Raw genomic sequence first — 15881 nt, 5'->3', positions numbered from 1 at the left:
TGCTGAGTATAATTATGGTGACCGTCAAAAACGCAATTGCTCGAAAATGGAAATCAGTCTAAACCAACTGTAGAAGAAGTGAATATAGTAACTGAGATAAAACTGGAAATGGAATATTTAGAAAAGAGTAGAAGCAAACTACATAGAAAAAATGGGAATTGTGGGAACAATGCATGCAAAGGAGAAATGAGGTTTAAACGAAGACAGGATTTGAATGAGCAATGTAATGTTTGAGACTGGATAGACTGTAAGTGATGTGTAATGTTTGCAACTAAAATTATGTCAGTATAATTTGTTTTCATTTATATAAATGTGATTGCCTGTGTCATACGTGATAATTTAATAAATATGCTTCTTGTTTAAAAAAGAGTGAGAAAAACAAAAGGAAACTGAGTAAAAAAGCTTTCTTACATCTGTACTTTGATTTCCTTCATCTACCTGCTATTTGGACTGGGCAACAGATTATCTTTCCTCAAAAGATGACGTTGTACAGTATGGAAACTGATTATTTTTCCTCACCAGGCAACTTCACACTAGTGTGGGACCCGCTCCATTCGCCGTTCCTATCCTCAGGCTCATTCCACTGCCCTTCCCTTCCCACCTGCCCTTACTGCATTAATGTTTTACTCTCATAGCTCTACCTGCCACCACCATAGAACAATACAAACACATTAACAATCCTCACCCTGCTAGCCCTGATTTACTAAATCACATCATCATCATAGATTAACTTCTCACACCCTTACTGAACTACAGCTATAACTCAAATCACTTCAAAGCCAGAATTATGCCCATAAATCCATTTCACCCATCATTTCCACATATTCCAACACAGATACTAATGTCTCATGCTGTATATCCCTAAACATACTTAATCACTTTCTCATCTTTTACCCATCCAGTAATGAACACTGTTAACTTAGGATTTGTGTTTGTCACCACCATACTAGCTCAACTACCTTTGTATCACCTGCCAGTACCTCTACTGTCTCCCACGAACCCACAATGTCCTCCAGCTAATATAACCCTAATACACCATATAACCTCAGGACTTGTCCCAACAGCCTACATAAACCACTTCTCTTTTAAATATGTAAAACTACAAACCATAATACTAAGTATAACCACAAAACTCAAACTAAAAAACAAAATGGCAGCACTCCTTAGAACTTCTATTTACAAAACTAAAGCTTAATAGAGAGAAACTTCCCAATCCAGTTCCCACTAACCCAGGCTAAATCAAGGGTTATCACAGTTCACCCAGCCCACCCAAACCTGTGATCCAAAGCTTCCCATCTCCAATCAATAGAGGCTCACACTTGCTCTTCATTAAATTAAACCTAAGTATCATCTCAGATATACAAGAATTGCATACATTTCTTGCACAATATTCCCCTGATATAGCAGTTCTTACAAGAGTTTGGCTCAAGCCTTAAATAAAAAGCATAAAGATTCTACTTCTTAGATTTAACATCCATTGGGTGAACAGAAAAACAAGACATAGAGGAGAAATAGCAGTCCTATATAAAACAGTAGTGATGTCAACCCTCATTACCCACACATCTCCCACCTTTAACATTGCAGAAATAATCAACTTGACTCAAAATCAACCCTAAAGTTCATTATCATTGCTTGAATCTATAATATTCTATCAGGTAGTATATAACACCTCAAAACTATTCCAGGCAAGGTGAAGGCTCACTCTACAAGGGCCTGGGCTTCATCTATAGCTTTTTGAAAAGGATTGGATTGTAGAAATATTCTAGAAGCAGTAGCTTTGTCCTACATACATATATTTACAAGGCATTACAAGCTTAATTCCTTGTATAGGTCTACGAAAAATAAACAAAAAGCGTTCTGTGAACCAATAAAAGCCGCAAATACAGAACGCTCAAAACCTCTGTGTCTTGGGACGCCAACTCCACAAAATTAGATAAACCACAGCAGAACAGAACCAAGTCTCCAGAAAAAGTAAAATCCACTGATTTATTGACACAACTTAACAACTGGTTAAGCGCTTTCACTCACTAAAATGCGAGCTTCTTCAGAACACTGACAGAAAAAAATGTTAACATTTAAATAAATTAATTGGCGCCAAAAGCGCAACATTTAAAGAAGCCAGCATCTATTCTTACTAGTAATAGACAAAACTCATAAAAAACATGTTATTTGTTATAAAAAGTAAAATTATATGAATTTTTTTAAAATATTAAATTGTTAATATAAACATATGTAATTTTATATATCTATGTTACAAAATTTAAAAAAAAGCATATATGAAACATAACAAACTAATTCAAAATAAAAAACAATTACAAGCACATCCATTTAATACTAGTGAAACTAGTGAAATTTTAAGCTGTATGCAAAAAAGGCTTAATTGTGATAACATCATTTAATCCTGGTGGTGTAGAAGCATCGGTATATAATTGCCACCATAATTCTTTATATGATAGTGTTCCCCTATGATCACCACCCCTAGGGTCCATTGGAACACTATCTAGTATGGCAAATTTAAAGTTATGTCTATCCTCCCATTTATTAATGTGCCTATACAAGGCGTTTTTGTCATCTTTAGTTCTAATGCTATACAAATGTATGTAAATACGCCTTTTAAACTTCCTTTCCATCTTTCCAATATAAAATCCTGGACAGACCATGCATTTAGCTAGATAAATGACCATCATTGTGTTACAATTACCTTGTTGAAACCCAATATCCATCCTGTTTACATTTTCCAACATAATATTGTCTTCCTGCAAAATGGCATGACATTGTTTACAGCTCCCACATTTTTTGGTATATGTATGACTTGAAACATTATACAAATAACCTCTCTCAAGATAACTTTTAATAGTGCGTCCCATTTTATAAACAAACCTGGGACAAGTCCCTAAGATGTTAATATCCTGGTCAACTAAAATTATGTTCCAGTTATTAACCATGATTTTCTTAACTTTGTCTGTGTGTGGGCCATATTCCAAAACACAAGCTCTACCATAGATATTACCTGCTTTTATAAGCTTGTCGTGATTGCTTTCATTGATATCTATGTGGTTATAATTATAACCTAATAAAGGGATATATCTTTTACCCCATTCCTTAATCACTGTTTTACTCACCCTGGACATCATGTTAATGTCATAACTTCTATCACTAAATAAAGAAGTGATAAAAGACACTTCTTCTAGCGTCTCAGAATACTGTGAGGTCATTCTTATGGCACGTATAAGTTGTCCTTTGTAAATATTAGAAAATTTATTTCTAGGGTGATTATTGGTAAATTCCAAATAACTGTTAGAAAAAGTATTTTTCCTATACAGTCTAGATTTAAAACCATTGTCTCCTTTTGATACATATGTATCTAAATAGGGAATACCCTCGTAATTGCTAGAAGAAGTAAATTTAAGAAAAACACTACTCTGATTAATGAACGCCAAAAATGTTTCTAATAAAATAGAAGTGCTGTCCCATAAAATATATATGTCATCTAGGTAACGGGAATAATATTTAATATGCGTCATATACCCACTATTAAAGACATTCAATACTTCCCAATCTAGCATAACCAAATTGGCGTATATGGGAGCACACGCTGCTCCCATAGCTACGCCTCGGGTTTGCCTAAAATATTCTCCCTTGTAAAAGATGTAATTATGCTGTAATACCAATGACATCATCTCCAAAATGAGGCAAAAGGAATGGATTGTAGAAATGTTCTAGAAGCAGAAGCTTCGTCCTACATACATATATTTACAAGGCATTACAAGCTTGTATAGGTCTAGGTCAGTCTTTGCTAGGAACATTCTCCAAGGGTTCCTGGACCCTTCCACCTCCCAAGGATATTAAGCTAGGGTAATCTACCCGTATAGCCAAGGCTACTGTTGCAGTGATCAATATGATGGACATTGTGCAGTTACGTAAGTGAACTTACAGTAGATGTTTGAATGATCACTGCTGCAGTAGCTGCTCCTTCCCCCCATTCCCCTTATTTTTGGTGTGTTTATGCTGGGGTGTGTACACTTAATATTTTTGTTGTTCCTAGCATTGTCCCCTCAGGCTTCCTATTTCTCTGTGTTGGTATGACAGCTTTGACGGCATGGCACCCAAACCTGTCTATAGTCAGCTCAGTTCAAGCTGACTAATGTTTGGTTGTGTGAAAGGTACCTTGAAGCTTTGGAAAATGACCGGATGGTATATCCTTGGCAGGATATAATCCTTATAGCTAAGGTTACTGAAGCAGTGATCATTTGACCTTCTACTTTTATGGTAAGTTATTTACACAACTGTACTGTCCTTTTCAAAGGAAGTACTGTTTCCCTCACTGAGGTACATCAGAGGTTGCAGCCTCCTCAGTTTGTGCAAGAACACAGACACACACACACACACACACACACACACACACACACACACACACACACACACGCACACGCACACGCACACACACACACACACACACACACGCACACACAAAAAGCCGAAGAGTAAGCATACCTTTCCTCCTCAGCCATGGATTCTTAGGAGTGCTGTGAATTTTTCCAAGGAATGTTTAAGGCTTTCTCTCAAGCCCCCTCCCCTTATCACTTTTCGTATACCCGCTTCTTTGCCTCTGAAGAAACAAAGGTACTTATTCTTCAGAGGAGGAATAGTCTGATTTTGTTGAGGATTCCTTAACTTAGTTTTTAAAATGCACTCTGCTTTGGAGGAATGGTATTGAAGTGCTGCATCATTTTCGGTGGTAGACAAACAGTTGTCAGACATGCAAAAAAGATGAAATGACCTAATGTATGTGAATTTGCTGTCCCCTCGGCTTGAGGATTTGCAAGATGCCTTTGTCATGGCTTCTGTCAACTCTTGAGACTCTACCTTCAGCCTCAGGAAGCCCAACAGATTTTACAAAGTATCAGACTGCCATAATTTTTTGTGCAAAAACTCGTCTGACACTGCTGTCCTTTCCCTGAAATCTGATGAGCTTTATCTCTTGCCTATCACCAATGCGTTTCCTAGTGATGAAGGTAATAGGGCTATTGACTGGTATGGAAAAATGTTTTACACCTTGTTGACTCTTTTGAAAATAGAGCCCCATTCTGTAATTTGTCCTTTCTCAACTTCTGAAAGTCTCAGCATTTAAAATGCTTACCCTGCAGTCTCATCTTTTGATGATTCTGCCTCAAGTTTGTTTGGTACCCTGCACATAAAATGTGCATGTCTTCATATTCTAATCCATGCAGATGATGATCACATGAAGTTTTTGAAGTTCCCTTGTTTTGGAATATAATTTTCAATTTTGTGTTTTTTCCCCCTGGGTTCCCTACTTCACCATGAGTTTTCATAAAGTGCCTTGCTCTAGTTTTTGCTTTTATTGATTCATAGGTACTTACAAGACTGTTGATACTTGAATCTTAAAAAGCACAGTGTTGCATTCCCTTGGCAGCTTTCAGGCCTTATATTTTGCATACAAATAGCTAAGAGATGAGCTGAACAAGAATGTTGTTGAACCTTTGTATAAACCGGAGGTGAATTTGTGATTACCCATCCATTCATCCAACTTACATTTGAAAAGATTAAGATTGTTTTAGGTAGAATAGAAGGGTCTATATTATCATTTCACATGCTCAGAAGAGCAAATGACAGGTAATCGACCCCATGTAAGCGAAAGCTTACCACGTAGAAAGTTCAGAACAACGATTATTTTCCAATGGAAAACAATCACTGATCCGAAAAAAAAAAAAAAAACATTACTTAATGTGGCGCCCCCAGACCCCCCCCTAATTAAATATACCAACTCCGAGATCGCACTACAGTGCTGAAAAGGCAAAGTAGTGAAAGCGGCCAAACAAATTCTTTCCCAGAACAAGAATTCACTGAAAAGCCGCTTTGCTATTTTGCCTTTTCGCGCTTTACTGTGTGACAGAGAAGCATTCGACAATCTGCGTCTGGGATAGGGTAATAGGGAACCGAATAGAAGACTGTTCCAAAGAAGTGATATTCTCTGATACATGCCTATCCTGGTAAAATGTTCTATTTAATTTGCCAAAGGGATTAATATCTCTTGAGCTGGTGTTTATGATACAAGTGAGCTTGCGAGCTTCTTCTGAAGCTGTATACTCCGGGCATAGATTACCTCTCAATACCCTGTATGATACTGAGAAGGACAAGACTATGAGGTGGTTTGCTTAGTTTTTGCAGTTTTAGTCCCTTATTATTTTTATCGAGAGAGCCTTGTGGTAGTTCCACATGTGACAAGTATTTGGACATTTACATAATGAAAGGAGCATTATACTCTGTGATCGGCCTAATGAGTGCCGAGTCCAATGGAACAATTACATCCCTGGATTGGGAATCATTACCTTTAGATATAAGCATTTGCAGTGAAAAAGGACTTCCTTATAGCAGTTATGTGGTGATCAAAGGGCATTTCATTGTCAGCATAGGTTTGTAGATCCCTAACTATGGGATCAATTTAAAAGTTGTGTTGCCAGTGTGATAGATACAAGGGTAGTCATGCTTGCCAAAGGATGCAATTGTACATGTGTTGGCATTTAGTTTGTCCATGGTTTTGACACCAGTTATTTGTTTGGGGCAGTCCCTCTTGGAAGACCATCGTGTCCTCTGGAGAATTTATTATTGCACCAATTTTGCAGTTATTTGCAACCCTTCAGCTGCAAACCAAAACATTAGTTTTGAACACAAAAAGTAAATGCAAAAGAGGAGTGACCCAGTGGCTGAACCTTGGCACACCTGACTAGTGACAGGTCTTTTGGAGGGAAGTATGTCCACCCACCCTAACTTCCCCAGTTCTGCTTGTGAGCCAATTTGCTATCTGGAAAGCTACATAGAAATTGACATATAGCTGGGAGTTATTGTGGGATAGTATTGCACTCTCTTTTGAGGTCTAGATTTGCATTGTTCACTGTTTTGCCCTCATTCATTGTTGCAGTCAACCAGGTTAAGTAGGCAGGACCTGCCCTTGATGAATTTGCACTTGGCTGAGTCAAGAATCTGTAGGTTTTGTATATCCTTGTATATTAATTTCATAATGATCATTTCCATAGCCTTACAGATGAGACTGGTCTGGCTTGTGGGTCTGTAATTACTTAGGTCTGCTGAAGTCCCCCCACTTTTTTATGCAAGGAATGGCTGTTGCTGTCCTCCATTTATCTGATTCGAAGCCTGTTTTGAGGCTTATATTGAAGAGTTTTTTTGCTTCCTCCAGGGAATACAGATTTTCCCTTACTTCTTGTACAACCTCATACTTCAGGTTGCTACGAGTGATGAGCTTCTTCTGGACCTCATCTTTACAAATAACATGCTTCACTGTATGGGATTCAGCATACACTTAAAAAAATCCAGTCTTCTTCCCTCCCTAGATCAATTGTTTCTGGGTTGCATGCTCAATTTTATATTGATGACTGCCTTTCTTCCTCAGGGCCAACATGATGTTTCTAAAGTAATACTTCCAGTCTCCTCTTCCTTTAGATGTGATCTCAGCAAGCGAAATCTTGAGAGCCAAGGGGTTTATGGCTGCCACTATTCTAATGATTCCTTCAACCAAAGTCCATGTGAAGACTAGTTGGTATTTCGCATCAGTATGGATAGAACATAGCCATTCTCTGAACTTTCCATTTCCTGTCTTGCCATCCATCAAGATGGAGTTTCACTGGTGGATCAACCAGGTATCTCTCAATACAGGAGTGCCCTTTCTGGTTCCTCCCTTTGAAAAAACCTTTACACATGTGCTTCAGACTTGGCTTGGAGAGTTTGTTCTAGGAATGAAAAAGACCAGGGTGTATGGTTAAAAAACAACAGAAAGGACCACATTAAATATCAGGGAAGTAAAGACTGTAATTCTGCCCTTACAGTTCCTACACCACCTATTGTGTCCATGTCCTCTCCAAACATTTACAGACAGTACCACAGAATGTATCAACTGGGGCATTGTCCCCAAGGGTCTTAGGGTACACAAGTACCTGAACAGTGTTGTAAAATTTTTGATTGGTGTGGACATGACATTATGAGGGTCATTATCAGGGAGAATGAAAGGGAGATGGATAATTTACAGGTGAACATTGGGAAGCTTAACCAACTAGTTATTACTGACCTCATGTTTACCATAGAGGAGGAAAGGAAGAAATATTTTTATATCAAGAAACAGGTTGAGGACAAATGTGTGATGGTATATAAAAGGAAGTGTGGGAAATTAGATAGGGATTTATTGGAATACCAGCAAAAACGAGCCTACCCCAAACCAAGAAAGGAAACTCACACCCGCCAGACATGGTGGGGGGTTGGGGACAGGAACAGGGAACTTGCCCACACTAGACCACCAGTACACGACCAGTGGGATAGATGGGTTAACAATATGGAATACATTGGTGAAGAACACTGTACACACCACCTGGAACCATTAGACCCTTTAGAATATCCCGAACTGAGGAGATCAGAGAGGTTGAGATAGAAGACCCCGGTATATTATTTCCAGGGAGGATCCATCAACAGGAGGGGTATTAGGTGACACCCCACCCCTAGAGGGATGCTATTATGGTGGAAGGAACACGACATACCATGGGGGACTTTAGCATTTACAGTTTTAGTAGTGTGGACCTCTCTACAAAACATTTTGAATTATTCATAAAGGGATTTAAGTTTATTCCCAATAGCAGAAGGGGAGTGGCAGATGTTTTGATTGATCTCAAGATGTTTTTGAGGAAAAATAACTTTGAAATTATTTTTCAGGGGCAGAACAGGATGGTTCAGACACATGGGGGTTAAAAAGACAAGCATCATGAACCCTCCCATCCATCCTCAATTGAGGAATTTTGAGTTCCAAGTGGAGAAGGGAATAAGAGGATGCCTTAACCGTGGAGGTTACATTTACAATCTCAGTAAGGAGGAAAGTGATCTAATTAGAACCTTGAGTCAAAACAAGTATCTTAGGGTAATGCAACCTAACAAAGGTGAGGGGGGGGGGTATTAATGGATAGTATTTTGTATAGTAGTAAGATGTTAGAAATGTTGAACGACGATTCCAGATACGTTCGAGTGTCCAGAAATGAAATAAATTTGGCTTATAATAGGATTGATTTCGGTCTGAATGACATGCTTCAAGACTAACTTATTGATCTGGACACTTTCAGCTATTTAACCACCAACCACCCCAGGATTCCATGTATATTTGGAATCCCCAAGGTTCATAAGAACTCCCAGTACCCCCCCCCCCCCAATAAGGCCCATAGTGGAGACGACAGGTTCCAAAACGTATCCCTTGGCCAAATACTTGGATTCAAAACTCAAAGGGATTTGGACCACAGCAGGGGGAATCCTGAGTATTAAGCGGGATTTAAACACTGATTCACTTATTTTTTGTGACTTTAGATATTCAAGATTTGTTCAATGTGATTCCATATCAAACTGGGATGGAATGGTTTGAGGAGGCTCTACACACTTACGGAAAATTGGAAAGGTAGGAATTCTTGCTGTGTTTAGAGCTCATGGAACTTGTACTGAGGTATACTTTCCTGTTTTTCGAGGGGGAAGTTTTTAAACAAACTAATAGGGTAGCGATGGAGGTATGCTGTGCCCACACATATGCAAATATCGTCCTTATGGTATGGGAGGAATAGTTTGTCTTTTCCTCTGAATACGCACAATATTGGAACTATTACAAGTGTTATTTGGACGATATTTGCATATTTTGGACTGGCACAGAGGCTAAATTGATGGAATTCATCCGCTATTTAAACCATACTACTGTCAAGAGATGGATTTCCTGGATGTGACCCTGAGGAAAGTGAATGAGAGTCAGGGGTTTGAATCAAGGGTTTACAGGAAGAGTACCTTTTCTAACTCCCACCTGTACTTTACTAGTCAACACCCATTTAAACAAAAAATGAGTATCCTTAGGGGTTAGTTCATACATAGTAGTAGGATGACATCCAAAGTTTCAGATTACGAGAAGGAAAGTTTGAATCTGTGAAACATGTTTTTGGGAAGGAAGTACCCGTTGGACCTAATTGAGGAGGTAATTGCAGAAGTATTAGAAGAGAGAAAAGGGAGATTTTGCCCTATTCTGGGCCATGGTGAAAACACTACAAGTACAAGTGGTAGAGATAAAGGGAATGGAACAGAACAGGAGGGGGATTCAGCACCTATAGGGGCATTTGTTATGAAATATGATACCATACCCATAGAATTAGGGGTATTATTAACCAGCACTGGGAAAAATTTAAAGGGTACTCAGACTTGGATGTTTTGTTTAGAAATCCATTACAGTTTACTTATAGAAGAGGAAAGAATATCAAGGAGCTTTTAGAGAACAACAACCAAGAACCACATAATCATAGGAGATTGGGTACTTACAAATGCGGTACCTGTGCACAATGCCCCTACATTTTGAACTTGGGGAGTGTGCATGTTGAAGTGAGGGACAGGACTATTAGAGCTAATTCATTTACTAATTGTAATAGTGAAGATGTGGTGTATCTTGCCATGTGTAAAGGCTGTGGGGCATTTTACGTGGGCAAGACTACACGTAAGCTTAAGAGAAGAATTTATGAACATTTGAATGCCATTAAAAACAAGGACAGTAACAATGCCCTATATAAACACACATTGACATGTGCAGATGCAGGATGGCATTTTTTTGTTCTGGAAAAGGACCCCTGGGGTGGCTCCTGGGAGACTAGAATCGAAGTTAGGGAACTTTATTGGCAGCTGGTACTGGAGACCGGTCAACTCCCTGGTCTTAATGAACACATATCCATTGTTCCAATTTTGAAGATGAGGGCTAAGTTGCAGGTGTAATATAGGGATTCGGCCACTAGATGGCAATTTTGACTAGCAATAGGGTGGACTAGCTTGGTTGATTTTTAGGTAACAGGTTGTCTTAAAAACCTTGTATATTGTGATGTTTATTTTAATTTTTACTTTGTGGTTTTAAATTTGGTTTTCACTAACAACATATATATTTTTTAATATATTTTTAATCAAAAGATTATATGTATAAAACAAGTAGGATTTTATATACAAACCAAGTAGAATTTTAGTAAGTGTTTTGTGGTTGTTAATGAGTTGGCATTGAGTTAATTGCTCAATTAAAGGAAAGGGGAAGGGTTTATATAAAAGAAAGGAGGGCTGTTTTATTCTTTATCCTTAATCTATCTGATGAAGTCCATGGGAGATGAAAACGCTTATTATTTTTTATATATTTGGCATTTATGTGTATGTGAATAAATGGCTGTTCACTCCAACCATTGGTTTATTTTATTTCATTTTACCTCTGGTGCTTTGTTCTTGTTGGTTCTGAATTTTGGTTAGCACCTTGCCTTCTTCATCGTTGACTTCCAGTCTCCTCTTCCTTTAGAAGTGATCTCAGCAAGAGAAATCTTGAGAGCCAAGGGGTTTATGGCCGCCACTAATAGTATTCAAATGATTCCTTCAACCAAAGTCCATATGAAGACTAGTTGGTATTTCGCATCAGTATGGATAGAACATAGCCATTCTCTGAACTTTCCATTTCCTGTCTTGCCATCCATCAAGATGGAGTTTCACTGGTGGATCAACCAGGTATCTCTCAATACAGGAGTGCCCTTTCTGGTTCCTCCCTTTGACAAAACCTTTACACATGTGCTTTAGACTTGGCTTGGAGAGTTTGTTCTAGGAATGTAAAAGTCCAGGGTGTATGGTTAAAAAACAACAGAAAGGACCACATTAAATATCAGGAAAGTAAAGACTATAATTCTGCCCTTACAGTTCCCACACCACCTATTGTGTCCATGTCCCCTCCAAACATTTACAGACAGTAAGTACCACAGTTGTATGGTACGTAAACGAGGTGGAACAAGATTTTATCACCTTAGCAAACTAGCAGTGACTGCTTGGGACACAGACATATAGCACAATCTGTCCTGCTTAACAGTTTTCATTCATTCAGAGAGCAGTTCAGTGGCAGGTTACTTGAGCAGCACCCAGGCAGACCCTCATGAATGAATGTTAAATATTACAGCAATAACCCACGCCTGGGTGTGGGTAATGCTGGATTTACCCATGGTTGGTGTGGTTTGGTCATGAGGGCGAAGCCCAAGTGGCCAAACAAAGCCAACCGTGGATAAATCCAGCATTACCCACACCCAGAAGTGGGTTATTGCTATTATACAATGACATTATTTAAGGAAAAAAATAATTACTTTTCTTAAATAATGGCATTGTATAATGCCTCCTTGTTGCCCTTCCGCAGCTGTCTGGTATTCTGCAGCAGTTCTGATGTACTGCGCATGTGTATGCCCATGCAGTGCATCAGAGCTGTGGGCAAAAGCAATGGAGAAAGCAAGCTCTCTCTTGCTTTTTACAAACTGTTTCGCTATGTTAAATGGGTTTAACATAGTGAGATAGCTTTAAAAAAAGCAATGGAAAATCTCTGTCTCGCTATGTTAAACCCATTTAACATAGCAAGACAGTTTTGAAAAAAGCAACAGAGAAAGCAAGATCTCCATTGCTTTTTACAAACTGTCTCGCTATGTTAAAGGAGTTCAACATAGCGAGACAGCTTTAAAACAAACAACGGAGAATCTCCATTGCTTTTTTTAAAGCTGTCTCGCTATGTTAAACTCGTTTAACATAGCGAGACAGTGTGAAGTAATGGAGATCTTGTGTTCTCCGTTGCTGTAAAAAAAAGAGTTATAGTAATGGAAAAAGTCCGAGCAACCGGACCTTTTTCCATTACTATAACCCAGATTTACAACATGCACGCTGCCAATCTGCGTGCACATTTTTGAATATTAATGGGGAGTCGTCGTATAAGGTGGTTTTCCTGCCAATTGCCTATCAGTGAGGTACTCCTGTAATACATTTCTTTGTCTCCAATCAGAACAAGCAGCTCAGTATGTCCTCCTTCTTCCTCTTCTTCCTGTTCCTCCTCCGAAGATGAATGCCATGTGTTTGTCTTTGAATCGCAGATTCCTCTATGCATTTTCTCTCCTATCTCTAATTTTCAAGGTTCTTCTGAAAATCAAGCAGGACAAGCCAAACATCTTGTTGGTGTCGCCCTTCTGGCCCAGGTCTGCTCCCCCTTAGTTTTCATCTGACCCAGGGCAACCATCAGATGTTATCTCACAAGATGAACTTCATGTAGCAAAAAGGTTCTTTAATTCATGCAAGCCTCCTGACTCAAATTCTTTAAGCACCTATTCTCAGAGGACGCTCTACAGGTATTAAGGCTAGGACACCTGCTACAAGGAAATGTTTGTAAATCGAAGAGATTTTTTTATTTGGTGCCACAAGAAGAATCAGGATCCTTGTCAAATGGGTATTCCTGTTATGCTTTTACTTGTGTGAGCTGCTTATTTCAGTGCTGACACAGTCATCCATAAAAGCACTTCTGTCAGCCATTTCTGCCTGCCTTCCTTTTGATCCAATTTCTGCCTGCCTTCCTTTTGATCCACTTTTGTCTTCACAGTTTGAAGTCAAGCAGTTTTTAAAAGGCGTCCCTCACCTCAGCTTCACACCCTAGAAAATGTATCTCTCCTCCGCAGAAGTTGCGTTTTACAAGAGGTAACCCTTCCTCCAATTGAATCTTCTTCCCTTTCTTCCTTAAAATTTTGAGTTTGGAAAACCGTCCTTCTAGTGGCCTCTACTTCTGTCATAAGGGTTTTTGAACTGTAAGCACTCATGGCTTTTCTCCTTCCTTTTTTGTGTTATATAAAAAGGTAGGGTTACATTCAGGTCCAACCCATCCTTTATGTCTAAGGTAATCAGTGAGCTGTCTTTAAACCAGGTTATCAGTCTCACTCCTTTTCTCCCCTTCTTTCAAAACAGAGGGGAAAGACAGAGAATTTTACATTCTTTAGATGTTCACAGACAACTGAGGTACTATCTTGAGAAACTATCAAAAAGTCAAACAAGCTTTTCATTTCCTTTCAGGAGAAAAAGTTGAGACTTCTATTTCCAGACCAAAAATATCCAAACGGATCTCTTCTCCTTTGCTTTTTATTCCATAATAAGTAGCTTTCAGGTTTGGTTAAGGCACATTCTATCAGAGCAGTAGCTTCTTCTGATGTCTTTTTCAAAGCTCTAGATTCCATTTCTGCTTTGATAAACTCTACTTGTTCTTCTGTGCATACCTTTATCAAGCATTTCAGGATTGATGTCATTTAATCCGTGGTGGTACGGCGGTAGCGTTGTTATCTCACAACAAGAGGTTCTCCCGTTCGATTCTCGGCTTGGCTTGGGAGTGCCTTCTGTGTGGAGTCTGCATGTCTTCCCCGCAGTTGGGTAGCGTTCGAAAGACATGCGTGCATAAATGGGCATGCCTTCGTTGAAGGTTGGGTTTCGAGCTGGCACCTCGGCGTTTCATAAAAAATCTACCGCCAATCATTAGCAGACCAGAGTTCTGCTGTGGTGACCCCTTACTGGGGAAAAAAGCCAAAAGACAGGATTGATGTCATTTCTAGGCTGTTTTGCTAGATCCATCTTGAGAAGAATCTTAGATTCCAGCTCGAATCCCCATTCCTCTCCCGTAAACACTTAGAACATTTTGGGACTCTTCCCATTTCATAGTAGTTCTACAAAAGTGGCATAGAAAGAACATAGTACAGCTGTGTAAGTACATACCATAACAGATGTTTAGCTCATCACTGTTGCTGTATTACTGACCCCCCCCCCAGTTTTTTGTCCTGTTTTTAGATTACAGTTTTATCCTTTCATTCTCTTGTTTTAGTTAACAATGTGCTTTTGAGGGCATCATGTCTTTGTTGCCTTCCTAGCATTTGGGTCTGGAAACATCCTGAGGTACTTTGTGGCCATATATCCTTTACTTATCTCATAGCCTTAGCATACTTTGGTCATATATTGGACGTACTATGCATGGGGAAACTCTTACAATTTGGTTTCCTGGCCAAACATTTAGCTATCCCTGGCAGTAATATTGCAACAGTGATCAGTCAGACATCTGTTGTCATACTACGTTCTTAACACCTCTGTACTTTTTTCAGTGAACTGATTCTACACTTATGTGCCAGTCCTGAAGCTAAGACATTTCTGGCTCATGGGCATTCATTCAGTTATCGGAAGTATAACCATACAAGTACAAAAATCTCATTTGTTAAGAATAGTAGTTGTTTGTTTAAAAAATGTGTTTATCACGTTGTTCACTGTTGGTGTGGTGCTTGTTTGTCTGAGATGTTATTTTAAGTCTCATCTTTCTGAGTTGGTGGTAGCTTAGGTAAATATCAAAAGATTCTATTGTTCTTATCAGAAAAGAGCAGAGGCATTTCCCTAGTCTCCTGAACAAATTACAGTTAGTCAGTAAACGTTCCACCTGAAGCCTTTGCTGAGAGTAGACCATAGGCCTAATGGAACTAACTCTTTTAACAAAAATAAAGGCTGCTTAAAAAGTATATCATATGTACACATTTGGCGTACTTATAGATTACAATTATCTATTATAACTTTTTCACTCACAACAGAGGAACACGTTTAAGTTAATCATATGGAGTCAGTGGGCCAAACCTAGGCCCATCTGTTGTCACCGAATCTGTAGACTCCACAATGACACCGAAACACAGAGGAGATTTAATACCTTTTATTAAGTCAGCACAGGTTTTGCAATAATTCGAGCTTTCAAGCTATAAGTTAGCCCCTCATTGAAAATACTAAAATGGTTATAATGTTAACTTAATGATTAGCAACCCATGACTTGGCAACTCTTGCATATTTGATGTTGTAGTGTCTTTTCTTATGGTTGCCTGTTTTATGTGAACACTGTGGTGATTTAATTTTATTTATTTATTTGCAGTTTCCAGCTCTAGCAGTGGAACTGGTATGTGAAACATTATTTCCATTTCCTTTTGATAGGGTTATGCATATTTGTTTAGAGTGCAGTAATA

At 38.8% G+C, this 15881-nt stretch overlaps 1 protein-coding gene across 2 annotated transcripts in view; it reads left to right on the top strand.

Annotated features, from left to right (window-relative positions):
* Nucleotides 1-15881, top strand: part of RFFL (ring finger and FYVE like domain containing E3 ubiquitin protein ligase) — a 692085-nt gene that overhangs the window by 497662 nt on the left and 178542 nt on the right. Inside the window, exon 5 of one of the 2 annotated variants that reach the window (XM_044074047.1) lies at nt 15791-15814. The exons of the other annotated variant lie outside the window; for it this stretch is intronic. Coding sequence (XP_043929982.1) covers nt 15791-15814 — 24 coding nt within the window. The remainder of the gene's footprint in view (nt 1-15790; nt 15815-15881) is intronic. 2 annotated transcript variants of the gene reach the window in all.

Source organism: Protopterus annectens, chromosome 6.part0 (assembly GCF_019279795.1).
Source record: "Protopterus annectens isolate FY-2018-M chromosome 6.part0, PAN1.0, whole genome shotgun sequence".
NCBI lineage: Eukaryota > Metazoa > Chordata > Ceratodontiformes > Protopteridae > Protopterus > Protopterus annectens.
The sequence above is the reverse complement of the archived record's forward strand: the minus strand, read 5'-3'. Positions and strand labels throughout refer to the sequence as shown.